The 26,469-nt window shown below is 46.2% G+C and overlaps 1 protein-coding gene and 1 long non-coding RNA gene across 4 annotated transcripts in view; one reads left to right on the forward strand and one right to left on the reverse strand.

Moving 5' to 3' along the window:
- The window catches only part of COQ8A (coenzyme Q8A), a 46,731-nt gene extending 25,089 nt beyond the window's left edge, over nucleotides 1-21,642 (reverse strand). Inside the window, exons 1-4 of one of the 3 annotated variants that reach the window (XM_084261217.1) lie at nucleotides 21,603-21,642; nucleotides 8,980-9,174; nucleotides 6,675-7,079; nucleotides 5,527-5,593 (exon numbers count right to left, since the gene is read on the reverse strand). In XM_084261217.1, coding sequence (XP_084117343.1) covers nucleotides 5,527-5,593; nucleotides 6,675-7,079; nucleotides 8,980-9,156 — 649 coding nt within the window. In that variant the 5' untranslated portion in view covers nucleotides 9,157-9,174; nucleotides 21,603-21,642. Of the gene's footprint in view, nucleotides 1-5,526; nucleotides 5,594-6,674; nucleotides 7,080-8,979; nucleotides 9,175-20,750; nucleotides 21,175-21,526; nucleotides 21,550-21,602 lie in introns of those variants that run through there. The other 2 variants (XM_084261218.1, XM_084261216.1) reach the window with 2 other exon arrangements.
- A 230-nt stretch (nucleotides 21,643-21,872) lies between these two features.
- On the forward strand, nucleotides 21,873-26,113 carry LOC311189558. Its single transcript, XR_014617168.1, has 3 exons — nucleotides 21,873-21,947; nucleotides 22,541-22,623; nucleotides 25,701-26,113. It is a non-coding gene; the product is annotated as an uncharacterized lncRNA (long non-coding RNA).
- The last annotated feature ends 356 nt before the right edge of the window (nucleotides 26,114-26,469 follow it).

Here is a 26,469-nt window from a genome sequence, read left to right on the forward strand (position 1 = left end):
GTTTACAAGCACTTTGCTGGCAGCAAACTTACCGCCCACAGTCCAGAGAGCCCGTGTACCTGCTGCTTTAGCAGCCTGTGCTGTCATTCATCCAGCTGTGAGGGTGTTGCAGTTTTGCCAGGCCGTGCTGCTGAGGTGGTTTTTGCAAGCAGCAGTTACAGTTTTCTGCCAGCCTCAAAGTGTAAACATCAGACAATTCAAGGCCAAAGTGGCAGCCGAGAGACAGTCACAGCGCCTCTGAGAATCACATAGAGGAGAAAACCACCTGGAAGCAGCTGCATTTTGCCACCGGAGAAGGGAGTGAGAAGATGCAACGAGCTGTGCAGACACCAAGGCCAGGAAGGGTGGGGCAGGAGGTGCCCCAGGTGCCAGAGAGAAAGATGCCCCTGCAGCTCATGGAGAAACCCATGGAAAAGGCTGAGACCCCACCTGCAGCCCATGGAGGGGCTCCACGCTGGACGGAGCAGGTGGAGACATAGAGAAGATGCTGTGACCCTACGTTGGAATAAGCTGCTGCCAGCACTTGCAGCCATGAGGAGAATCATAGACACAGAGGTGAGCGAGAGAGAGTTTTGTGTCGGAACAGGTTTGCTGGGGGAGGCTTATAACCCCATGGAGGACTGGGACTGAGACACGTTGTGATAAAGAGATAAAGCCCTGTGGGAAATGACTCACGTTGGAGAAGTTCATTGAGGACTGTCTCCCGTGGGTGCAGCAGGGGAAGGGTATGAAATGAATACCCACCCCCCAGCCCCTGGCCAAGAAGGAAACCAACTTGCAAGGGACTGACCGAAGCCCCCATCTCCCAGTCCCTGCACCCCTGTGCTGTGAATGGAAGGGAAGAAGGGAGCAAAATTCAGTGGCTCTCTGATGAGTACTTTGACCCTATCATTGCCACTCCTGTTGGACCCCAAAAAATACTGGTAAACTTGCTTATTGATACCGGAGCTCAGATGTCAGTAATTGGTAATGAAACAGCACAGACCCTCAGCATAAAACCTGGCTGGCACAGGGGTAAATTCACAGGAAAAGGAAGGCCCCACTGCAAAACTGTCACTCTGGTTGCCAGAGGAATGAAAGTTAGGGGTGTTAGTATTTTAGGGTTTGACATACCACGTGGCTGAAGGTGGAAACTCCCAGATGGGACTGTGTGGAGTTTCGCACCAAATAAAAAGGATTCAGATATAGTGAAAGCGAGTCCATTACAAACATCTGTACCCTTACCCTGCTCTAACATCACCTACGTTCAGCAATACCCCTTGGCAGCAGCAGCACTTATGGGGACTGACAGGGTGGTAACAGAACTGGAAGAAAGAGGCATTCACAAAAAAAGGTACACCAGCTCAGCACCCAGTGGATCTCTCACACCATCCTTTCAACCCTGCAGTCACTAAGACTGAGCAGGTGTTCTTCTTTCTTTCTGTGTTCACAGGAATCCTGAAGGAATCGCGTGTGGAGGGGTGGATTAGCTTATGCTAACCCTGAATGCATGTAACAGCATACCTGACTACTATAACAGCAAGTGTTATAAAGTAACAACCAAATGCTGACTGCTGGTACAGTTTTACTTGTACTGAACCTGTAACTGTATACTATATATTGTATTTGGGGCTACAGAGGCACAGAATTACTGTTTGATTTATGACTGATGCAGTGATGTCTGCATGAGTTAAGAAGCCTCAGTCCCCGCCAGTATCTGAAAATGTACCAGTTCAGCCTCCCATTAGTCTAACCCCCTTCATCTTCAACACATTATGAAGTATACAGGTCAGCAACAAGTGTTATTTAACCCATCATACTCCCTCAAATGGGTAGAATCAGCAATGCAGGCAAATATCACTGCAATGGAACCCATTTGTTCATCATTCCAGAGTACATCTTATGCAGGACCATGCAAGTCACTCCTGATGTCCTTCATTTTCCTTTTGGCTGCAAGAGGAGTCTTTCCTCTGGGATTAATAATTTTGGGACAACATTCAGCATCACTGAATGGCCACAGTTCAGTACAGTGGAAAATACCACCCCGGGCACCTCTAGAAAGTCACACTCCTGCCATTTTGCGCTCATGCAGACAGACAGATTCTTTCAGGCCTGGAAAACACAACTTGGTATTATACCAGCAGAGTGCCACTTCAGACATTTTCCAGGCACCTCCAGCACCTGTTAGACCTCAGGCCAAGCCCTTTGAGACATGTTCTGGATTCAGTTTTGCTCAGGAAGAATCCTCTTGCTCAGCAACTGACACAACAAAGCAAACAGCAGATTGAATGGACCGTTATTACTCTGCTCAGCCTGCCAAAGCACAGGGGTGGGTGAGACTCTACCCTGGAGCAGCCTGTGCCCTGCTTTTGGCCACATAAAAAACCCTGCAAGAACCACACAGAATGCACTGCAAGCTGCAGACAGTTGTGCATCCATTTCCACTTGTTTTCCAAGCATTAAATGCTTGCCAGAAGAAAGCCATGCTCACTTGTCACTCATGACAATCTGAATCATGCAGTTGCTAGTCCTGTATGTACTTTCTAATTGCTACAATTAGATTCAATCTAGACTTCACCGTAAGCTTCCTGTATTTTCTTTACTGGGAAAGGATCTTATTATATCATTCAAATAATAAACTTATAAACCAGGAATGTGATTAAGGGAAACAAACTGCTTTAAAAAGTCAGATGATGCAAGGAAGGGAGAACGAAACAAAGAAAAGATCAAGAAATGTGTGGGTGGAACCAATGACCCATCAGGCTACAAAGCAAGGAAGGAACCAAAAACTGCAGAAAAATCTGTTTTACTAATTGAATCCTGGGAAGAAGAAATAAAAGAAACAAAAACCAAGGATGATAGTTTTAGTACTATAAACCACTAGCAGTTACTCCAGCAGCTGCAAGACATACAAAAATGCATGTAAAGGACAAAAAAGTTCAGTAGAGGATCTTGTGCTGATTACAGAGAAACATTAGCTCAGTACTGCATGCAAGCATTGGAGAAAGTGATCGTCAGCCTTCCCAGCAAAGCGTTCTTTGATCCCAGGAGAAGGGAGAAGCCAGGCAAACTCAGCAGTCCAGGTATTTCTGCCTCCTGTTACTAATTTGTCCATCACCCATGTTCTGACAACACAGCCAAAAGATCAACATTCCCTGTAACACTGGAGGAATAAAAAAAAAAAACAGCATGCAAAGGGAAGAGAACAATGCAAGTGTCAACAGGCTCATGTCTGTAGTATGGAAATTCAGCTATCTGAACCTCAGGAATAGTCACACGAACTCTGCTTTTGACCTACTCAGCACATTCCCATCTTGTCCAAGTCTAAAATGATGTTTTTCTAATATGGAAATAAAGAATAAAGTGGGGATTATCCCACCAAGAAAAGATGGAGTCAAATGTTAGTTTAACTGGTGTGGAGGTAGTAGGGGAAGAATCCACCTCAGCCACTATGTTTTCTACAATGACTCCCTGAGGTCTTCAAATGCAGATGGCACCCTAAAGCACACAAGGAACAAACTGGGAACAAAATCTTATTTCCTCTAAGCTACACACCTTCACAGATACAGAATAGCCTCCTGCCCTCAACTATTTCCAAGGCAATATGAAGAGGCACATGGTAGAGCAGGAAATAATCACCACCACCACCCACCCCACTCCCCCACCATACCCTATTTAATTCTGATCATTTGAATGCCCTAGGAAGCAAGGACAGTGCTGGGTCATTGCTATTCCACATGTTAACAGTGACATCCCTTGCAAAAGGACTCCTTCCAACTGTTCACCACCATCCCTCAGCAGGTGCTCCCAAAAAAACCCTTAAGGTAACTGTGGACTCTTATGAAATCATCCTACACCTCGTTTCTAACTTCTGTTGAAAAGGCAAGAAGAGAAAACGGATGTCAGAACACACAGTATCCAGGCACAGGGAGCTTGCAACTCCCCTACCCCCAAGCTTTGAAACATTTACTTCAAGTTTACTTAAAAAAAAAAACCAAATACATGAAGTCGGGTTGGATCTTAGGAAAGTAAAAGTGACTTCCTATCTCAGTGGGAAACTGCCTCCTGTGCCCTCATGAGGCTCCCTTAACCAAAAGCAGGTAACAGCGACTGGTACACCACAGGCTCTTACCCTCACCTAATGCCTCCTGGTTTAAGCACTCGAAACACTTCATAAAAACACAATTTGAAGGAACTTTTCTCGTCAGATAGGAGCCAGTCAGGAAAAGCCACACCAGAATGAGATGATGGGGTTTCACTGGCTCTCTAAGGCCATGTGCAGGTCAGAAAAAAACCACTCTACACATGGTATAAATAGCAAGCAGGACCTGCTCCTTGCTGCAAACAGAGTCCCTCTTTCCATGATGTTCTAGAGGCTGTTTAGAAGCTCGTACCACTCCGGACCAAGATCTGAGCGTTGACATGTTTTCCTTACAGGTAGCGGGGCTCCCACGCTACTTCAGCCTCACCACACCCTCAGAAACCTTCTTCCAGCATTACTCATCCTTCAGAAATATTATCAAGGGATTTCTTTAAACTAGGAAAATTAATTACTTCTATGCGAGGTCTGTTGTTTGTTGCCTAGTGTGACAACAGCAGTATTTCTCCTTGCTGTGAGGGAAATTCAGAGGGAAAGATTAGCAATGAATGATAACAAGAGATTGCAGGAGAATCTGAACACCAGTTTTGAACACAATGTCTCCCCCCAAAGCAGTCTGAAAGCCAAAGCTCTGTCTTGCCAGAAATATTAATCACAAAGCAGACAATGGGAGGAGAAGAGCAAGTCAAAACAAAAGAAAAGAAAAGATGACACATGAGAGATATGACTGTGGATGCTGCTCATAAACAATCTCTTTCTTACTCTCCCATCATGGTTTGGGGAGCACAGGAAGAGGGGTTGGTTTGGGTTTTGGGGGGTTGGTTTGGTTTTAACCTGAGGTTAGGAGAAGACAGGTAGTTATCTATTATGGTCACAAAAAAGTAAAAAATCTCAGAGAGACTATTCATCTAAAGATTAGCTAAGTATACATCAGATAACCTGTGACAATATTTTCCACCTGCAATACTGTGATACCTCCCCTATCCTGTGATGGATCCCCTATCCATCAAGTCCTTTGATGGCTTTGGATACAAGACATTAGGTAAGCACCATCTGTTACTATTACTGAAGATATCTAACTGCTTTTTAACATAGCAAGTCCCATTCTGCAAATAAAATTCATGTAGGTTTCAGGTAGCTTCATCTTACAAGCTCAGATTTTACATTCTTCCTGGGAAAAAAAAAAAATGGTTTATAAGCAATGACTAAGTAAATCAAACCTTGACTATTATCATTTCCCTGCACTCAAAAATCAATACCAAAAGGGTATGTTTGATATTTAACCACTGTTCAGAGAAGTCACAAGGATAAGTTTGGGAAAAATTGTTTTAAATCACAGCTGCTCCAGCTGCCTACACTTAGAGTAACAGCACACTTGAAGGACTAGGAGAGTTTCCTCAATAAAGTGAAATTGCGTATGTAGGGCAAATGTGGGTGAGCAAACTGACCTCCAAAGTTGGCCAGCCGTCCGATCCTCGTGACAGGAACCTTTCTCTCCCGGGCCCGCTCACTGAGCTGCAGCAGAAAGAGGAGGAAAAGAAAACAAAACAAGAAATTCACAATTGAACCCAGCACCTGGTCAGATACCTGCACATTCAGAGAGCGACTCTGAGAGCGCTCAAACAACCCTGTGCTACAGAACGCATTTCTTGAACACTGAGACCTTCATACGTTGGGAGATTTTCAAGTGAACACCCTGTTGAACAGAGAACAGTAACTGAAACATACAGTAAGCAGAGAAGTGGACAAGGGGATGGGAAAGACAGAAGAGCTGGCAACCACATCTAGAACCCCCAGTTTTACTTTCCTCTCAGCAGCAACCGTGTTTTGAACTTGGAGAAGCAGCACAATGCCAACCCAAACTTGCTTCCACACGTGGAACTAAAGACATGGAAGGTTGTCAGCTTCACAGTACTGGAGATAATTCCCCCCCTGCCACGTAACAGCTGGAGCAGAAGCAGTAATACTGTTTCAAAGCAGTATCACAAGCGAGTGAATGCACAGTAACATGATACTGGCTTTGGGGAAGGACTCTAGGAGAACTGCAAGGCGCAGCCTCCACCAAAAGGATCTTAGGTCCAATTCTGTCTTAACAGATAGAGCAAAACAACCAGTTAAAGGGAACAGGGCCCTTCAGGGAGAAGACGGACTCTTTACGTTAGTCTTCAACCTTTGTAGCCTACAGCTGTTCCCAGCTACTCAACATTTCACCCCCAAACTGGGGATGAAATACAGACCCTTCATTACTGTAACAACCATCAATACATCAAGTCTTCATAGGCCAGTGAATGAAAGGAGAGCTGCTGTTAATATAAAATTGAAGTCTTCATATGCTGCTTGAGCATCCTTCACATCAGAATACCTAATATAGAGGGGACAGGTGTGAAAGGAGAGCCTGGAAAGCTACTGACAGAATAAATATCACAGATCAGATTAGTGAGCACTATTACTTCCCTCCTTTTGCCTCCACAAAAGGGAATAACCAAAGAGGAAGAAATGAGAGGAGAAGATGAGTAAGGACAATCCAGCATAGAAACCACTGTACTGAGAATCCTTAATTAAAAAAAGCAACCCCACAAACCCACACCACACATACCATCTGTTTGTAGGGTTTCTGTTCTGACCCTGTTTTGGCCTGCCTGGCTTTATCAATATCTTCAGCCGTTAATCCACCAACAGAGGAATGGTCTTGGTGAAAAGCTCTGTTTTGTCCAAAAGCAGCAGCAAAAGGATTTCCAGGGTCCCTAAAGCCTCCAAATAACCTTGCATCCATTTTGGGAGGGAAAGGCTTCTGACCCATAACAGAATCTCCAGTCTCACCAGCACTTCTAAAAGGTCCATTCGTAGTGTAAGAGGAAGCAGGGCCTTCACCGCTGTGCTTAGGAGTGGCGGCAGTGGAGAAGTCCATTGGAGCATCTGATGGCTCTCGGGCTGAGAAGTCATAGTCTTTCCCCAAATCTTCACCAAGATCAGTTAAGTTCTCCTGCTTTCTGCCTAGTTCCTGCAAACAGTAACAGAAATACTTTAAGAAAAGAACTTGAAGCTTGCTGCACACCCATCTGCAGTCCTCAGAGACAGGCACAGAGCTATGCTGTTACATCTTCACAGTGAGTAATTTGTAGACCCTCTGGCACTGCAGACGGTTACAGTAAGAGACAGGAAAAAGGAAGAGATACTGGGGACACCTGGGATCACTGGCAGTCTTTTAGGCCCACTGACAAATGGGTCAAATTCATTTTCAAATACCTGTAACTGGCAACACCTTGTTCTACATACACTGCTGGGAAGGGTCACTAGTCGTGGAATTCACTACAAGCAATACACTGCTCAGAAGCAACAGGTGATGGGAGCTACAACATTGCACGAGATGTGCTTAGGAGGAACAACAGAGAGTTAAACTTCATAATAGTGAGCTCTTAGTCTACCATGCCCCCTCCTCCTATCCTGTCCCTAGTCATGCAATGTCAGCACTTTCAGGTTTTTAAATTCTGCTGTGGTCCAGCAAGCAGGCAGCATATTTTAGGCTCCTAGCTAAACACTAATTACATTTAACTTCCTTACAGAAAAAAACAGAACATGGTCTTTTCTGCTTTTCAGCAGGTCTCATGCCATTCTGAACCTCAACATCACAGCCAGGTGGAGTGGAGGAGGGTGGAGACCGATCTGCTTACAGATGGGGACTATGGCCATGATACCAACTGGCAGTTTCAAGCAAGAAGGCATCTCTACTTCCATTCGCACGTCAGACTGACATATCCCTGCCACAGATCAAGAGAAGTAAAATAGAGTAACTTAAAATAAAAGCTTTCCTCTCTTCAAAACAGAAAACGTCACTTTGGCAGCAGCTTCTCCTGCAATTCCTTTACCAGATGCAAGGCAGGTCCTGTAGGTGTGCTGGGCTGGGGGGCCTCCCTTGTTCCCTTGTGCAAAGAAACAGGAGAATACCCTTTCTCTCTTCTTGAATGCAAAGGGGTAAAGGCAAGCCAAATTCCCATAAACAAATGCACTTCTTGTACTTCTGTTGCAAGCTTAAATAGAACCAAGGAAACACAGGCCCAAATTAAACTAATGAAACACAGGCTAAGACTGAAGCTGTAAGATCGCTATGACAGTCTAAACTCATCGCATGAAAAACATCATAATGTCACCCATTAGCTTCTGCTTCAAAAATTGTGATCTGAGACACACTGTCTTTCTAGAGGATGATGATTTTTGATTAAGATAAGATCTTTTCTTCAGAAGCTCCATGTTTTTAAGAAAGGGCAACACAGCAAATGCAAAACTCTCAGAAATCCATGTCACCACATCTGGTGACAAAAACTGCTGCTTTAAAAAGGAAGTGTAAAAAGTCTGGCTTTCCTCATTTGAAATTAAGTTCTGAAAATGCAGGTTGGACTGTAACAATAAACATGAAAACACCTGATACTGAGCCATTCTGAAAAATACATGCACCAATTCCGTCAAGAAAGGAAGCAGCACTGAGAAGTCTAATTCAATCTAGAAGAACTCATTCACTTCGTCAAAGGAGAGGTAATCAATGACTGAAGTCTAAAGGAGACTTTAAATAAAGCTGCTGGCCAACCTTACAGAGAGCTTGATCTTTGACAAGACGAGATGAACAGAGCGCTTTTCATTTTCAGCATGTCTTAAACACTCAGTAATGGAAACTGAAACACTCTGCAGTAACATTCCCCTCCTATTCCTGCCCTAGCACCCACTGCACACCACAGAAATCCTGGACAATTCCCAGAGCATTGCAACAACCGTATTACCCATCCAGCACTTCAGAGATAGGTTCTAGTTTGTGATGTGAGTTCCTAGCCACCCTCACCACAAAACCAAAAGTACCTGGAGGAGAAGCAAAACATCAGGCTAGACAGTGCAGGGAGAGCTTTGCTTACCTGCATTTTCCCCAAGGCAGAACTGAACTGTTCTTCAGCAGTGGCCTGGAGAGTCCTTGCAATGGTAACTGCATCACCCCCAAGGAGCACCTGCCGAAGCTGTCCTGCTTGGGTTTCTAGGACTGCTTTACTAAGCTTTGTCAAGCCTCTCATGACCATGATGGCATCACCCGCCATGACTGCTGTCTTCCTGTGCTGAAAGAGGGAGGGGAAAAAGAGTAAAAAATAAAATCAAGGAACAAGTTTGCAACCAGGCTGAAGTCACCTAAGAGCCAGTGGCATATCCCAGACAATCTCTTTTCACTTTGGCAACCAGCCACTATGGGAACTTGTTTGCAGCTTAGATAGCACACAGACAGCTAGAACGACAGCTAGATAGCTGACCTTACCAGGCAAAGCAAAAATGAGCTAGGGCAGCATTCCAGGGCTCCACAGTTACCACTGACTACAGGACAAAGACAGGTAAATGTCAGTAACACTGCAAAGATGGGCTTGACTCCTTTCAAATGTTTAAAAAGGATTAAAAGCATTAGCACTTGACCTTTGATTATCATTAGGCCCTGGAACATATTTGCAGTGTCTGATAGCACAGAAGTGCACTGACAAGAGTCACATCCCGTTCCTGACCAAGAGTTATGCCTCCTCATTTTACATAGCCTCCACATCAGAGTGAGCTTCGTCTGTCCTCCAAGGGTAGGCTGCTCAGCCCCCGACTTCTAGCTCGCTCTGCTGCTTTTCCTCGGAAACTTAAGCATGCTGAGAGCCCCTACCCACCACAGCTCTTGCCAAGTACTACACTGCAGTGCAAAATGTCCCCATTTCTGTTTAAGAGGCACTCCATGTGAGATTCCTAACACTTCGTACAATTTCAGTGTCTTCAGTTACAAGCCAGGTGCTGTGGGATGCAGGACAGAGCATGTCTGAAAAATACAAGCTCCACCAACTCCTCTGCCTCAGCCTAGAACGCAGCTCAGGCTCAGGACACTGGCTCTCCTACATCACCATGGTTCATGTAGAAGAAAATCAGGAGTGGCCAGGATGCCAAAACCATTTTGCAAGGGAGATTTTCATCCTGTTGATTTCACCCATCTCTCACATTTTTAAAAACACAGTGAGGGTCAACAGATCGATGGCTGGCACAGCTGCACATCCTCCCACCTCTACTGACACAGAAGATAAAGGCACACACTTCATTTTTAGAAGAAAACACCCACATAATGCACTTCAGCTAGAAACATTAACACACTGAAGTGGCACAAACAAGCCTGAGCCAACAGGACACACGGCATTATGCCCTGCTGCAGATCACAAGCAACTGGATCCAGTCACCTTCTGGGGAAGCACGCAGCCTGACTCACAAATGTGCCTGCTACAGCAGCCATGCAGGAGAAGCATGGATTGCTACAGCTCAATTTATGGGTAAGCAAACAGATTTGCTGCCATCACACAGGGGACGTATGGATTACTACAGCTCAATTTCAGAAATCCACTATTATGCAAATGTGGGGTAAACCCCAGTTACTGGAATATTTGATCAACAACTGTTAATCAGTGATCAAAATGAGGAAGAACCGTTGTAGCCAGGAAGTATTATGCATTATATGCTGCAAGTATGGCTGTTAGACAGTTGTGTCGCAATGAATCCAGGCTTAATGGATTACCTGCAACAAGTCGAGCCTACCTAGATCATTATTCTGTGCTTATCTTTCCAAGCCCTATCCACATGCCCCAGGCCTGCCAGATGTGTTACTTCCGAATCTCTACAGAGTTTAATGACTAGGTTTGGTTTCAACGTTGTATAATTCACTGTTCAACACAAAAACTGCCCCTTAGGTAAGGAAATGAAATCTGCCACCAGGAGGTTGTTTTTACACCACTCCCTGTCGTCCCCCATCCTCCCCCCGCCCCCCCCCCCCCCCCCCAACTTCACACTGGAAATTTCCACAGGGATCTCACTCAAACCACTTGCAGGCAGTCCTGGCAATTCAGAGCTGGGCAAAGAAACCAAGGAACACCACAGTCATGTCCTAGCCGAAATGAGACACTTCAAAGGCTGCCACTATTAAGAAACTAGTGCTTTTGTAGTCTCAAGTGTTAGAAGCACACGAAAGCTTGAACCCAAGAAGTGCATTCCCTCCCAAGAAGGACAGCAAAAGGTAATGCAATGTAGATCAAGGTACACTCAGACAACACACACACAAATACCTACTTTTTAGCATGGATACTTTCTAAACAAATAAAAACCATATTCTTCTCACAAGCAAAACCAGTGGAAGGATTTGTCTTGCAGTGACAGCTGTTACAGCTAAATGCACATAAAAAAATGAGTAAGACAAAACCATTGGGAAGGTAATGGAACCACAAATGGAAGTTATGCATTGTGCAATGGGCACTCAACCCCTATATATATATATAGATAGACAGGCAGATATAGATATATAGCTATCTATCTCAACAAGCCAAGAGGACCAATCACCTTTTAGAGGTTTGGCTATAAAAGACAATACTGGGAACGTTGCTGCTGATATGCTTTTGCCTCACAGGCCGTCACCCCCACTTTCCTCTGCAAAGCAGCTACAGCCACCCAGGTACCCCACCAAGTGCCTGGTTAGCTCAGAAGCATCAGCAACACACTCCTGTGCTGCGCTGCCAAAGGACAGGCGATTACAACAGGACACTTATCCCAGCCCCTCACTGAAATAACAGGCCTCTCCATAGCAAACACCAGCCTACAGGTAACCAACATGCCATTTTCAATGATCTTTCAGCTTCTTGGCAGGTAGAGCTCACAGACCCAAACGGAAGCCACAGGACAAGCACAGAGGCACAGCATGGCTCAATAAGGACTTCAGAGGTCAGACCCAAGAAGAGTCAACAACAAATAAAGGCTGCAAAGGACGAAGCTATTTTCAGGAGCAAAATTTTCTCCTGCTTTTTAACAGAATTGTATCTGTGGGCCATCCCCTTCCAGTTCCTCATCTTGTGTACACCAAGCCCCCGCCTGTAACAAAGCACAGACAGGAAAAAGCAGAGGAAACAAAAATAACCATGTTGCAATGATTAATCCTTTGGAAAAAGGCATCAGGAACAAGAAAACATTCATGTAATGTCTGCGCTCATCATCAAGCAATATGAAGGTGGGGGCTAATAACTGCAATGAGAACTGAAACAATATGGGAGGTGTTCTCCTGAACTGGAAAAAAAAGTCCCAAGTTATCTAGCTTTGTAGATCCTACATTTAGCTGCACATGTTGTTTAATTATCCTGGGAAGGACAGAAAGCAGAGACTAAGAAGGTTATCGCAACCAGAAGCAGAAAGCATGAAAGAAAATACATACTAGATAATCAAGGAGGAAAAAGATTGCACATCAAAAATAACCAAGAGTACAGAAATTACCTTTTTTTCTTCAATGAAAAAGCAATAAGCACAAGCAAGGGCAAGAGACAAAAACCTGAAAGACAGAGGAAGCAAGTACTTCCAGGAAGACTGGTACTTATCCCCAACAATAAAGACTCGTGTTAACATCCAGTGCAGTCAGTGGGCAAGCCTGCCCTCACAGCAAGTGCTGTTGATGCCACTACTAAATCAATAGGTGAACACTGTAATCAAGCTCTATCAAAAAAGAGATCCAGGCAGTGGTTTCAAACTGAATTGGTCCAACCCTATAAAACACCTATATCACACTTGACCTGTCTCCTGAGCACTTGTTATCTAGCACTAGCAAAGTAGGGCACTATCGGCATGGAGCATGGGGAAGTCGGTCATGTGTACACAGCTGCCAGAGTGCCTTGCTAACCTGCATTGAAGAGAGTTGACTTACATTCTTTGAAAATAGCTCATGATTGGGAAAGAATACCAGGGGCAGTTTTTACTTAGCAAACTTCTCACAGCCAAATGAATCTCTGGCTGAACACACACAACCTTCTAGCATGAGAAGCTAGAGCCAAGCCATCCTCACACACCAGACAAGGTCCATGCGGCAGGCAGAGGGGCTCGCGTAGGTCAGATGCCACACTGGTAGGTAAACCATCTCCTGACTTTGTATATCAGATTTTGAAATCTGTTGTAACAGCAAAGCCAAATCGATACCTGGGATGCTCCCATGTGCAATGACACAAGCCACTGTCCTCTAGTAACCATCTGCAGCCCATTTCCCACCTTCTTCAACATGCCAGACTACTGGCCTGAAGGATTAAGCAAGTCCAGCAAGACACTCAGTGTACCAGAGGCCAGTAACAGAAACACAAAGCCTCACAACAGGCAACAGACAAAACCAGTGCAAACAGAAGAATTTTCAGAACACATCCCTTCATCCCTCTTCTTTTTCACATGCTAACATGGACTCCTACAAGCACAAAGACCAGCTTCTGACTCCGTGTGCTTTTTCTAGATGCTTGTACAGTCAAAACCCTTACTCATATATATACACAAGTATACATACACACACACATATATATGACTGACCAAGCTTAAACACAAGGAGACTCCTAATCATATAGAAACATTTTTCTGTGCATGGCAACACAGCCTGTTCCAGTGTAAGGGAATTATGTCTACCATCAATAGTTTTGCTATTAACCCAAGAAAAAAGCTCGTGTAGTGTTCAATAATTAAAAATCCCAAAACCCAAACAAAAAACCCAAAAAACAACCAACCAAACAAAAAAACCACCACACCAAAAACCAACAAAACAAAAAAAGCCCTCTGACCAAAAGAAACCCCACCAACCCCCACAGCAGTTTTACAGTAGCCCATATTCCCCCAATTAGGTCTGCAGAAGTTTTAGCTACCTTCTTTTAAATAAATGAGAGAAGAAATATAAAATATTAGGCTGGTCAGGTAGTAAGGCAGATAATTAAATATCACACTGCCAAATGAAACAAAAATTCTCTATGCCTCAACCCTCTGCCTATTACCCATTATCACAATCACTGTTATCTTAGTTGTATCTAGACAAAGACTGTAACCCTGGAATCAACATTATGCCACCCACATCAAAGTGACTGCGGCAAGAGTAAGAAATAAACATAAACACCACAAACAAGATACAGATGACTGGGTACTCAGCGCTTTTGTTCCATGCACATAGACCAGCAGTAGATCAACTTAAAAGTAACTATAATTCACTAAGCTGTCCTGTAACTGATCTTTTACAGATTTTTCCATTTCCTTTTATGCATGTTGCCATACCAACCCTTTCACACGACCCTTTCACTCGTGGCCTTTTCTGGTTCTATCAAACACTGCCCTACCGGTTCCTTTGACACCAGATTTCCAGGCCCCTGCCTAGATGTATTTTGATTAGTTGGATTCCTTGGGTTGCAGCTGACCCAAATTCTCACCATGCAGGGCACAGAACAAACTGCATTTTCAAAGAAGAAAATTGTCTTTGTCCTTTAAATCGAACTGAAGATCTACCTTGCTTATCCTTCCTTCTTCCCCGTCCCCACATCTCCCACACACTCCAGCTCCGAAAGAAACATCCTTACAGATCTGACCTACAACAGAACTAAGGACTCCCATGCTTAAGTCCTGCCCCGTGCCTTTGACTCAAGCCGCCTTAAACTGAATTCATCGAGTCTCTGAAAGCAGCTTTCAAACTGCCCTTGCACACAGCCCTTTGCCAATGCCATTTAAAACAAACACCTCTGAAGGGCAGGCAGAACTCATTTGCTCTCTAATCTTTACAGGACCAGTGTACTCGCTGATAAAAGTGAGCTGCTTGGCAGACAAACGCATCCCTCAATCAAAACTCAGAAGGCTTAGCGGTCATTTTTGGCGAGTTCAAAACCCCATACGAACAATTTTCCCCATAAAGGGCTCCACAGGCAATGTAAGAGTGAAAAGAATGCTTGGACACTTTTGAAGGAAGCCCGGCCTACTTTATTTTAGGCACAGATACATCAGTGTAATGTGAATGCTTAGGACCGATGGCTCTATTTACTTCTTTCTGGACAACGTCTGGGGACATGCAAAAAGCACAGTCACAGCCCACATGCCTGGAATTAACAGTCTCTTTCCACCCTGGCCACCGACCTAGAAATAACTCATTCAGAGTCAAGATCTTAGTGGGAGAGCTCACTCCCTCGCTACAGGCCGCTTCCTCGGCTGACACACCTTGGCACAGCACGCTAGTAAATTCTGTCCCGGGCACAGCACGCTGTTTCCCATCACACCGAGGTAACTCAATCCCCATGATCTGAAGGTTACCGCTCACGTGCTTTTCCCCGGGAAGGAATTCTGTGCCTTCTCCTGGGAAATGGGAGTCTGCAGTCAGGGGGAGAAAACGTGTTCCATTTACCTCATCTGCAGGCCTTTAAAAATGTACTATTTGGGCAAGAAAGACCTCGGTCAATCTAGAGTTGTATCTTTATTTATCATCCTATTTTTGTATTATCTACTTAACCAAGAAAAAAAGGGATGAAGAACAAAAGGGGACAAGGAAAATCCAAGAGTTTTCTCCTGGTTATACACTGGGCAGTGTTTAGAACAAGCCACTGCACTGCATCCTCTCTGTGCCTTAAAAGCCATGAATAACTGATTAATTCAGCAAGGACAACAGAATATTGAAATCACCACAGAGCATAACCACAAAACACGCAGATTAATCTGAGATTCAGGCAGACGCCAGATTTGAAGCATTTACTTAAACATAATCGCTACAAGCTGAATCTATACCTGCATTTGGTTTTATGGCAAGCTGACACAAAAGCACAGTTCACTAGCTCTGAGTCACCCCTCTGTCAGCATCCAGCATCACTTTAAAAGACAAAACCACCACCATCCGTGTGGAACAACTCTATCCAGCAATATTTATAAAAAGGTTACACCAAAGCTCTGCACTCATCAAATCCAAACGCTGAGCTTCAAACAAAAACTAAACATTACAAACATCTCACCCCAGGTTTGCAGAACAGCTTTATGCTCTTGCAGAGTCAGTTCACCAGTTAGAGACCACTAAAGCTCAGCTCCTCACCTCATGCACAGCTCGCCAGTATTATGGTCTGCCCAGGGTACCCACTGAGCTCCCCACTGGGCTCATGCTCTCAGCTTGAATGGAGAGTATAAACAAGGGAGGTTATCAGTTTGACGTTTTTTGCACACAGTTATGTTGTAATAGTTTTTATTGGAAATTTAAACTTCTGAAAGCACATCGAGTCCAATTTAGGAACTGGAGACCGATAAAAAGCTATGCTCAAACAAGTGCAGCTATGCCTCAGACTAAAATATACCATTACTTAAGTCAAAATTCTTGAGAGAAATAGCAGATTTTCCTCTTGCATTTAAACACACATCACTCTTCACTCTGAGATCTCAAAAAGCTAAAGAAAGCAAACTGATACCAAAGGTCTCTACTTCAGCAGGGAGGGAACAAGTTATCTACCCAAAGTTACATCGCATGCGATGTGGCTGGGAACAGAATTGCAGTTCTCACCCAAATACACAGATCCTTACAGGACACAGCCTATACCTACATATCCTTTAAATATCCACCCCTACAGAGCAAAAAGAAACACAACCAGCCTGCTGACCATCTTAACAGCTGTATCCAAACAATTAAATACCACAGCAGCAATGGCTTCTAGTCAGAACCTTTCTGATTATAAGCTTCTGGAAAACCAGGAACACCCTGTAACTGCACATCTGCCTTCCTCCAGCATACTAAGATATTTTGCTTATTACCCTTTTTGTACACCAGGACAAAGCCAGGCATGCTATGCCTTGAGTTGCAAAGTCAGTAAGAGGTACCCCTGTGCATGTCATGTTTCTCCAGGTGGAGTACACACACCCCCTGCTCACATGGTGAGCATAACCCTTTGGTTATCATTGTGAACAGCAGGTCAAACACCACAGCCTCCTGCAATTGATCCTGAAGGCATACAAATCTATATAGCTCCCATGACTTTCAACCTTGCCCTGGAAGCTAGGGTTAAGTTCAAATTTAGTAGCTTACAACACATCCTAGTCTATTCATAGCCCCCTTAGATACTACTGTCCCAGCTAGGGAAACCTGCTTTCTTCTGGCCGTGCTAAAACCTCCCTGTAAGAAGAAAAATAAGATGCAAGAAGAGGGCCATAGGCAAAAAAAAGACTGCTTCAAGAAAAAAATAAGCTGATCTCTGTGCTGAAGGGGGTGACAGTCAATCAGAAACTACAGCTCCTGCCTTACAGCTCTGCCACAGTCCTCAGGCAAGTTATCCCTGTCAGGCCCTGCTCTCCACGCACAGGTATTTCTGACACTAGGGTAAGAGTAATGAGCTCTACATTTCTCATAGTTTACTACTAAACCTGATCAGTAAACTCTCATGCCTGCTAGAAATCCATAACCTACAATTACTTATGCTCTCTGTATGGATTTTATGAAATCACATTCTATATAATATTGAATAAACATATTGGCTCTTCTAGTTTGGAAAAGCAAAGTTTTAAGCAAGTTTGAAATATGAGTTTCAAACCTTCCAGACTGGCTTCTGAATGACCACACCACACAAAGCTCTCCTATGCAATATAAAACACCAGGCTTCCCGATTTTAGAAGAGTTCTGAAAAAGCCCCACTCGATCCACTCAGAGCTTATTGCCCTGTCAGTCTCCTTTCCATCTCTTTCCTAGTCCTGATCATTCTCTTAATGAGCACTTTGACCCTGTCAGTCTAAGACGAGGATTTAACACTCCCAAATGGGACAATTCAGACAGAAGAAGAGCTATGAGGTTTCAGAATACACAGAGCCTTTTTATAGCACATTTGCTTAGCACATCCAGAAAAAACACAGTGTGCGACCAGTGAAAAGGGAGACGTGAATAGCAGCAACAGGGCTCAAGATCTAACCTCCAGAGAAAGCCAGGACAAACTGCAGAGGCAAAACACACCCAGGAAGAGAAAGCTGTATGTGGAAGCTATCCCCTGCACAGCACAAAACAGCCACAGGACCACCTAGACTATAAGCAGATCATCTTATGGGGTATCTGTACATACAGAATCCACATGGCCTTCAAGAAAAAGTTTCCAAAAGAAAAAAAAAAAAAACAACAACTTTTTAACTCTGTATACTTGCATAGACTTGTTTAAGCAAGCATATAAGTCTGTAAAGTTCCTAGAAACCAACTCCATTAGATTTACAGCTTTTTCAAAGCAACAAGTTAGAAGCATAGAGATACACACTTCAGACGTATTCCTGGCTATTCTGTAATACCCTTCATCTAGCTCAGCACCTCTGCTGACTGACTAAACCCCAAACCCATTAAAATAAGGTGCCCAAATACAACTGTGCAAAGAAAGGGCAAAATTTGAGCATCTTGTTACATCCTGCTCTTTCTCACCAGCTTATAGTGGTTTACCTCTGTCAGCTACTGTAATGGGACAGGGGAAAAGAGAACTTCTTTGTATCTAGAGACAGACACATGTCAATAAAGTGAGCTTCCCTTGCTGGGTGGGAAAGCAGACATTGACTGAACACCTTCCCTCAAACTGCTGTGCCGTGCTGCTGGCTCATCCTTTGGCTCCAGAGCTAAGTTTCATGTTCTGGTACTGAAGGAAAGCACACGTCCACAGAACAGGCAGCACTTTTGGAAAAAACAGAGAGAGAAGCTACTCTTCTAGAGATGCTTTGCCCCAGATACACAGCTCAGTAAGTAAAAAAGCCTCCTCTTCAAAGCATCCTCTTCCAGACTCCTTTCTTAAATGGTTTTAGGAGGAGAAGGGCAGGAGACAGGATGCCTAAACCCTGCTTCACACATCATCTAAGGAACAAAAGAAATGCTTATTCACACATCAAAAGCCAAGTCCTGACATGCATTCAGCAAGCTAGCTGGACTGAACAAGGTATATACCATGCACACTGACTGACACACAAGATAAGAGACCATGAGATGCATGTCAACCCTAGATCCCTGTTAGGATAATAAGGGGAGGGAAAAATAGAAAAGAAACATCAAACCCGATCTTACCTAAAAAGACAAGTTCTATCACCAACTCCTCAGTTGAGTGTGAGGGGAAATTAGAAAGCAGGAATTCACCTGCTGTCCCTCTTCCCTCTCAGTTTCTAGTCAAACAGGGTGCAAAACAACAGACCACCACTTGCCTGTAAAAGGACTACTGGAGGTCCAGAAACAAAAAAAAGTTCTGTTCTTGCTGCATGGATGCAATACGAGCTATTATTAACCTGCTCTAAATATCACAAATGAAATTATGGGAGCTGCAATACATAGCACAGAATTCTCCTTGACAGCAGCAAAACAAGGTGACCAACACTCAGACGGTAAACACGCAAGGGAACTCTCCACATATTCAGACCTTTTCTTCTACTTATCACACTGCTTTATTTTTAAGAGAGAGACACTGTCAAAGCACAGGAGGTCACCTTTCTCCCCTACCCCTCAACCCCAAGTAGGACCAGACAACATACAACTGTTTAGTCTGAGTGTATCTTACTCGACATGAGCAAGGTCATTGCTATCTAAAGGCAAAGAAAAAGCATTTACAAAATGGAGAAATGAGCCTCCTGCTCTAAGAGCAAACAGAGCGATAAGCACATGAGGACTGGGTGCAGTTTTGGGCACCACAGTACAAGAGAGACATAAAACTATTGGAGAGTGTCCAGAGGAGGACAACAAGGACAGTGAAGGGTCTGGAGGAGAAGTTTTATGAGGAGAGGCTGAAGTCCCTTGGTTTGTTCAGCCTGGAGAAGAGGAGGATGAGGGAAGACCTCATCACGCTCTGTGGCTTCTTGATGAGGGAGAGCAAAGGGGCAGGTACTGATCTCCTCTTTTTGGTAGCCAGTGATAGAACCCAAGGGAACAGCATGAAGCTGCTGCAGGGGAGGTTTAGGTTGGGTATTAGGAAGAGGTTCTTTACTGAGAGGGTGGTCGGGAACAGGCTCCCCAGGGAAGTGGTCACAGCACCCAGCTTAGCAGAGTTTAGCAACCATCTGGACAATGTGCTCAGTCACATGCTCTGACCTGGTTGGCCCTGTGTGGAGCCAGGAGTTGGACTCGATGACCCTTGTGGGTCACTTCCAACTCAGGATATTCTATGAGCGGCAGCTAAACTTTTTCTTCTGATGATATATGAAAGGGAATGTTCTTTCTACATAGCAGAAAAATGCAAACCCACCGATATTCTATGTAAACTGCTGATCTGCTTTCAGCCTTTTAACTTGGAGCAACTTCCAGATCCCTCCAGAAGTCTTCTACTGACCTGCTACTGACTTTGCCCAGTATTATTCTGTGCCCACTGCTAAGAATTATTTTGCATATGCTAGAAGAATACACGCCAGGTCAGTGAAGAAATACTAATTTAATGATGAGCAACTCAGGAAATAAAGTTCAGGAGTTCTTAGGTTGATTCTTTTTAGAAAAACAATACTTCAGGCTATTGAAAGAAGAATCTTTTCTTTCCTCTCACATTTTTGTTTGCTAAAACACTAAGTTAAAACAAAGAGTTTGCTTTGTTTTCATTAGGAGTAGCTTTCCAAGTACTCTTTTTCATAACACTGACAAAGTTCAGATTTTCCTTGCAGGGAGGGAATGCAGAAGAGAAGCTCCCCACCTAAATTCCTGCTGGGTGGGACACCAGCATACTGGGCTATCAGAAATAGCGTAACTACGTAAATTAGAGTTCTCCAGAAATCAGGATGGTCAGTAACTATGAAAGCAACATTACACAAGCCAAACTTTTAGATCTGTGGTTATTTATAGGCAGCTTGCTCAGTGCCTGTTTAAGCATCTCCCCATTAATTCCCGACCAGGCTTTGGTGCAAGGACTCTACGCACCTGTTCGCGTGCAGACAGTAAGAACATTTCCTCGGGCACCTCACCAAAGCCAGCGATCTCCTGGTTTCTTTCCCCTCACGTCAGCCTCGAGCAAGCTCAAGCCAGATTTATTCCGTGCCCATCTCCAGCCAGCCGCACGGAACGGCCCCAGCAACAGAGAGAGGCCAGGCTCCCAGCCCCTGCAGCCTGGAAGGCAGCGCAGGGAGCACAGGGCAAGCCCCCGCGTATCCTGCTGCTACGCCCGCGGCAGGGCAGGGGGAAAGGCAGCTCCCGCCCTGCGCCCTCAGTCCCTTCAGGCTGAACGTGCAGAGAGGGTCCGGCGCGGCCCCGCGCAGCCCCCGCCGCCACCCCGACCTGTGGCGCCGCAGCACGGCCGGACCCAGCCGTGCACAAAGCCGCGATCGCACGGCCGGGCAAAGCGACAAGCGCCCGAGTCTGCGCCGGACCGCTGGGTCCGCAGCCGCCTGCCTGGCTCTCGAACCCCGCAAGGCCGGACCTGGCGACGGCTCCGGCCCGCGCGGCCTCCCGCATGCCGCCGCCCCGGCAAGGGCATGGAGAAGGCCGCGGCACCGCCCGGCTTCTGGCCGTGCCCGGCCCCGCGGGGCTCGGGCCGCCGGCGGCGCGGAGCCGCTACTGCCCGCCACACCCGCGGCGGCCCGGCGGAGCGACCCCCGGGGCCGAGGGGCAGCGCGCCGCCCCTCTCCGCCAGGCACGGGCGCCCTCCCCGCGGCAGCTCCTCCTCCGCCCACCGCGCCGCACTACCGGGTACCCCGCACCCCCTTTCTCTCCGCCGCGCTCCCCGGCACAGGCTACCGGCCACCGGCTTGGCCCCACAGCCGCTACGGCACTCACCCGGCTGTCCCACTGCCCCACTCCGTGCCTGCCACCCGTGCCCGCTCGCTTGTTTACCGCCCAGGCCGCCCCCGGCCGAAGCCCAGCCTCACGCCCCACCTCCCAGGCGCTCCCATTGGCGCCTCCGTGGGCCCCGCCCCGCAGCGTTGCGGAATGGCCGCCGAGGACCGTGCCGAGCCCGTGCTCGGGGCACCCCTGCCAATGGCAGGAAGGCTCGGGCAGAGCGCTGGCCAATGAGGAGCGGGGAGGGGGAGTTGGGATGGCGCGCGCGGCGGCTGCGGGGGGACGTGAGGCTCGTGAGGTTCGTGCGGCGGCCGTGGGGCGGGCGGCGAGGCGAGGCGTGAGGTGCGTGTGCTACGGGCGGGAGAGGCCGGCCGGGCGGGCTGGCAGCGCGGGGGGAAGGGGCAGTCAGACAGACAGCCCGCCAGCCCGCCAGCCAGCCAGCCAGCCGGTCCCGCCACCGCCTCCTAGCTGCCGCGGCTGGCTGGCTCCCTCCGGGCTGGGGGCTGCTTCCGTATCGCCTGAGGACCGGCTCGGGTGGGAGTGTCGGTCAGAAGTGGCGGTGTCCCTCTGCGGTCCCGGCTGACGGGGCATCCCCGGGCCGGGCGGGGGAGGTCGGTCCCTTGGCGGGCCCGGGGGGCGGCGGGGGCGGGGGAGGTATGGCTGCTTAGGCAGTCCCGCCAGCCCTCCGGGGCCGTTCAACGTACACAAAGCGATGCGCAGGAGCCCGATGGCTGGGAGCCGCCGGGCACGTTCTCAGCGAGGGGGGCAACCCCATTTTGTGGCGCTCCATGTCCCAGAAACCCTTGTAGGTGGGTGCCAGTGCGACTTTTCCAGAGCGCCGGCTTACAGTTGCGGTTGGCGCTGCTCACACCCGCGTTGGGAATCGCACCTTCCTGGGCGCCATGGAGGTAACAGTGAGACGTTGTTTCCTACAGGTCGACCCCAGCGATGCGGCGCCTCACAGGTGCGGCGAGGGGCTCGCAGGAGCAGCTGGCTCTGGGCTTCTCTGGACGATCTGGTAAGCGCCTGGCCCTGTCAGCAACTTCCCCGCCTGGAGAAATAACACTGTAGGGCGTTTGCCACATGGCTGCGGTAGCACAGACGTGTATTTCCATGAGGTTCGGTGATTAAGTAGCTCACTTCTCCTTAAAACAACTACGGTTCACAACTCTGCTCTAGACATAGCATAATTTGTAGGAGTGACCAACAAACAGCCCGGAGCTTCAGTGCCTGCGGTGTCAACTGCTTGCTCTGGCCAACCTTTTCAGCTATAACTAGTAGCTTGAATCGAGCGCTTAAATCCACGCTGAAGGGCCTGTGTCAGAGTTAGCGGGAGCTGCGAGTGCTGTGGCTTTGTGAAGGAGGAAACTTGGTAAATGGTCTGTGATAAGTGTGTACAGGGGTTTACTTCTGCACATCCCCGCGGTGAGTAATTCTGCCAGGCTGCTAGTGCCAATCTTCCCCCCCCGCCTCTGTAAAAGGAGGTAATCATATCCCTTATCTCCAGCTGCTCACACCAAAGGTTATCTGACTGGTATTTATGAACACACAAAATATTGTTCAAATATGACATATATACCTTCTTTTTTATTATTTAAATTATTTTAATTTTTTTTTTTTCATTTACATCTGTGCGTCCCACCCAAGCCCCTCTCAGCTTTCCAGGTCAGCCATGAGAAGGGCTCAGCTAGGCACTGAACACACAGCTACAAATACATTTAGCAAAACTCATCACCAAGCCATTACGTAGATTGGAAGCAAGCCTTAGTCATCAGTACTGGAATGGTTGGATTTAAACTGAAAAGGTTAAAAAAACAGTTCCCCGGGGAAGACATTATTGGTTTAATGCTCTGCACGCAGGCTGTGCATAGACACAATACATCAGAAATGAAAAAGCCAAACATGACACTGTCTCCTGTTTGAGAATGAGATGGTGACTGGATGTGTTAGATGATGCAAAAACATGGCTGCAGTAAGATACCAGCCCTGAAAACTTTTGTCCAACAAATGCTGTTTTCCTAATTTCAATACTGACACCTCCAGAAATGCATAGGATTTCACTGTTATATTTGCGGCTAATTCTATACTATTGTCTCACAAAGAAGGATCATCTTTACTCTCATCTGAAAAGAGAGGTGTTTCAGATGTCCTTTATATGCTGTTCTGAGTTTGTCTACATTTCTGTGTAACGTCACCCTGCTTGCATCAGCTCGGCATGAATTGTGAAATATTCCTGTGCTGAGCACAGGGAATCGCGTGGGTGCGTGAGCACACTGTCAGGGCTTGGGATGTAGGCACAACAGGCACAGGATAAAGCTCTCCTCGTCTTTCAAAGACAGGCCTGGCTGGTTCCCTTTCTTCCCATGTGGTAAACCATTGGGTATTTCTGCCACTGCTGTTCAATTTGCATCACACCTTCTCTTGCCAGGCTTTCTGCAGCCTTAAAAGACCCTTTGAACTTGAGTGCAAGGCTAGCTCTGTCTATACTTAGACTAAAGAAGAGAGAAGCATCTGTTTCCCACCCGCTTTGGAATGAAAGCTGGACTGAAGCTGATGGGAGCAAATACCTCATGCCCTTTTTTGATACTTTTTTAGTTCTTGAGGGGGCTGGGGGTAGGACACCACGACTCAAAATCCAGAATCCAGAGGCTAACTTCTGTGAGGATGGTGGCCTGACTGTGTCCACATTCCTCAGCAGAAAGGTGAACGTGGTTTTCATGGTGTAACCCAGCAGGCAGCTAGTACAGCGTGCAGCTGTTCACTTACTCCCCCCTCACCCCGTCCCCAGCGAGCTAGCAGGGAGAATTGGAAAGGAAAAGGTAAAATTCATGGGTTGAGATAAAGACAGTTTAATAGGACAGAAGAGAATAATACTACTAATGGTGATAAAAGAATATCTTAAGTAATGCACAGCACAATTGCTTATTACCCAGAACTGATGCTCAGCTACTTCCAAAGCCATGTTGCCTCCTGGCCAGCTCCCCCAGTTGTATATTGAGCATGATGTCAGATGGTATGGAATATTCCTTTGGCAGTTTGGGGCAGCTGTCCTGGCTGTGTCCCCTCCCAACTTCTTGTGCACCCCCTGCCTTCTCATTGGCAGGGCAGTGTGAGAAGCTGAAAAGTTCTTGTCTGCTTGGCAACAACTAAAAACATAAGTGTGTTATCAACATGATTCTTGTCCTAAATCTAAAACACAGCACTATGCCAGCTGCTGGGAGGAAAATTAACTCTAGCCCAGCTGAAACCAGGATAATGGCATATGTAATGCACTATGAAAATTGTTCTATGGGAGAAGCTGGGAAAGATCTCCCTGTAAAATGGCGAAAAATAGTAAGAGAAAAAATTCTGTCAGTATTTGGGATTGGCTTAGTGCTTATGAGATTTACAGCCCTGAACCCTTGAAAAATAAGTGCTTTACTTCAAAAACTGACCAGGGACTCATCGTTTTTTTCAGAAAGGCTATCAGTGGTTAACAGCCTCATGGTTTGCAGTTACTGTGGGCTTTGGGAAGTCCAAACTCTGGTTCCCTCCCTACTCAGGAACACTTAAAGCACTCTACCCTCACCCTAATCATTATGCATGCTCCCACCGTCTCCTCTTTCCCGCCTTACTCATATTCTTATTTATTATTATGCTCTACACAGTGGGAAAGCTCAGCAGGATAAGAATGGAGCGCTCCCCATGCCTTCCAAATCCCAGACAGATATAGTCTGGCCTTGTGCAAATTGTGCCTTGCTCCGAGGCAGAAGCCGCAGACGTGAATCCTGTGGGGATCACCCCAGGCCACCCCATTCCGGTTTTGTGCCCTCTACCAAAAGATTTTAGGTAGAATAGCAATGACACCTGTGTCAGTGTTCGTGTAGGAGCTGATCTGCTCCACGTGCTACACAGACACTTGCAGGAAAAGTCCTTCCAAACAGGGTAGATAGAAGAAACCTGGGAAATGTCTATGTAAAAACCTTGTCACTCATTGATGTCTTAGTGCCTGTAGAGCATGTGCCAGCAGAGTGAAGCTGTTGCAGATTAGAAGCTTTTACTTCATTGTCTGAATCTCATGAAATATTTGTGCCATGTGTCCATGTTCTTTTGCAGATCTGCATGATGCAGATCTGCACTTAGGGAGCAAGCCAGAGCAGCCCTGTGAAGCAGCAAGCTCCCAGACTCTGAGGAGTCTCTTGACTACCTACAAGAACAACAAGTGAATGTTATTAAGACATCAGCCACAACACATCACTGGCACTACAGCTGCCATTTGCTTCTCGTCTTTTCTTCAGTAGTATTACGTTCAGTCAAACTTCAACATGCTTGCTGCCTCACCCAGAAATGTGAGTGTTTCTAGTAAGAATCTTACACCTATGAGGATTATATAAACCAATCTTTTATTAAATCCTAATAAAAGTATTATTATAATAACATAAATACAATACAGATCTAAATAATGGTATATCCAGTATAATATATAAATAAGAATATATTTAAATTAAAACAAATAAAGAGTAACGCTTCCCCGGTTTGTTGATGATTATTTAATTCTCCAAATACCCTGATTTTGCAAGTCAGAGAAAGGTCAGTAGCTTAGCCAAGGTCAGTGGGAAAGCTTGCTATGGCAGCTGGGAGTCCCGATGCTTTAGCCATGCCGTCGTATCTTCACATCATCTTGCCTGTTGATACTTAAATATGAAAGAGCTTAATGATGTAACGTCATGAGGTGCAGCTCTGCTGTGTGTCTGGGGTAGAAGCTGCAAGAATGGCACCAGGAAGAGCGAGTCCAGGGCTCTTGGTGATTTCCAGCAAGGTTGCTGTCAGCCTTTGGGTGGGGTTGCTTTCCTCCTCGCCCCGTTTACTGTTTCCTGAGAGGAGC

The sequence above is a fragment of the Gallinula chloropus genome, assembly GCF_964237585.1.
Source record: "Gallinula chloropus genome assembly, chromosome: 3".
NCBI classification, from domain to species: domain Eukaryota; kingdom Metazoa; phylum Chordata; class Aves; order Gruiformes; family Rallidae; genus Gallinula; species Gallinula chloropus.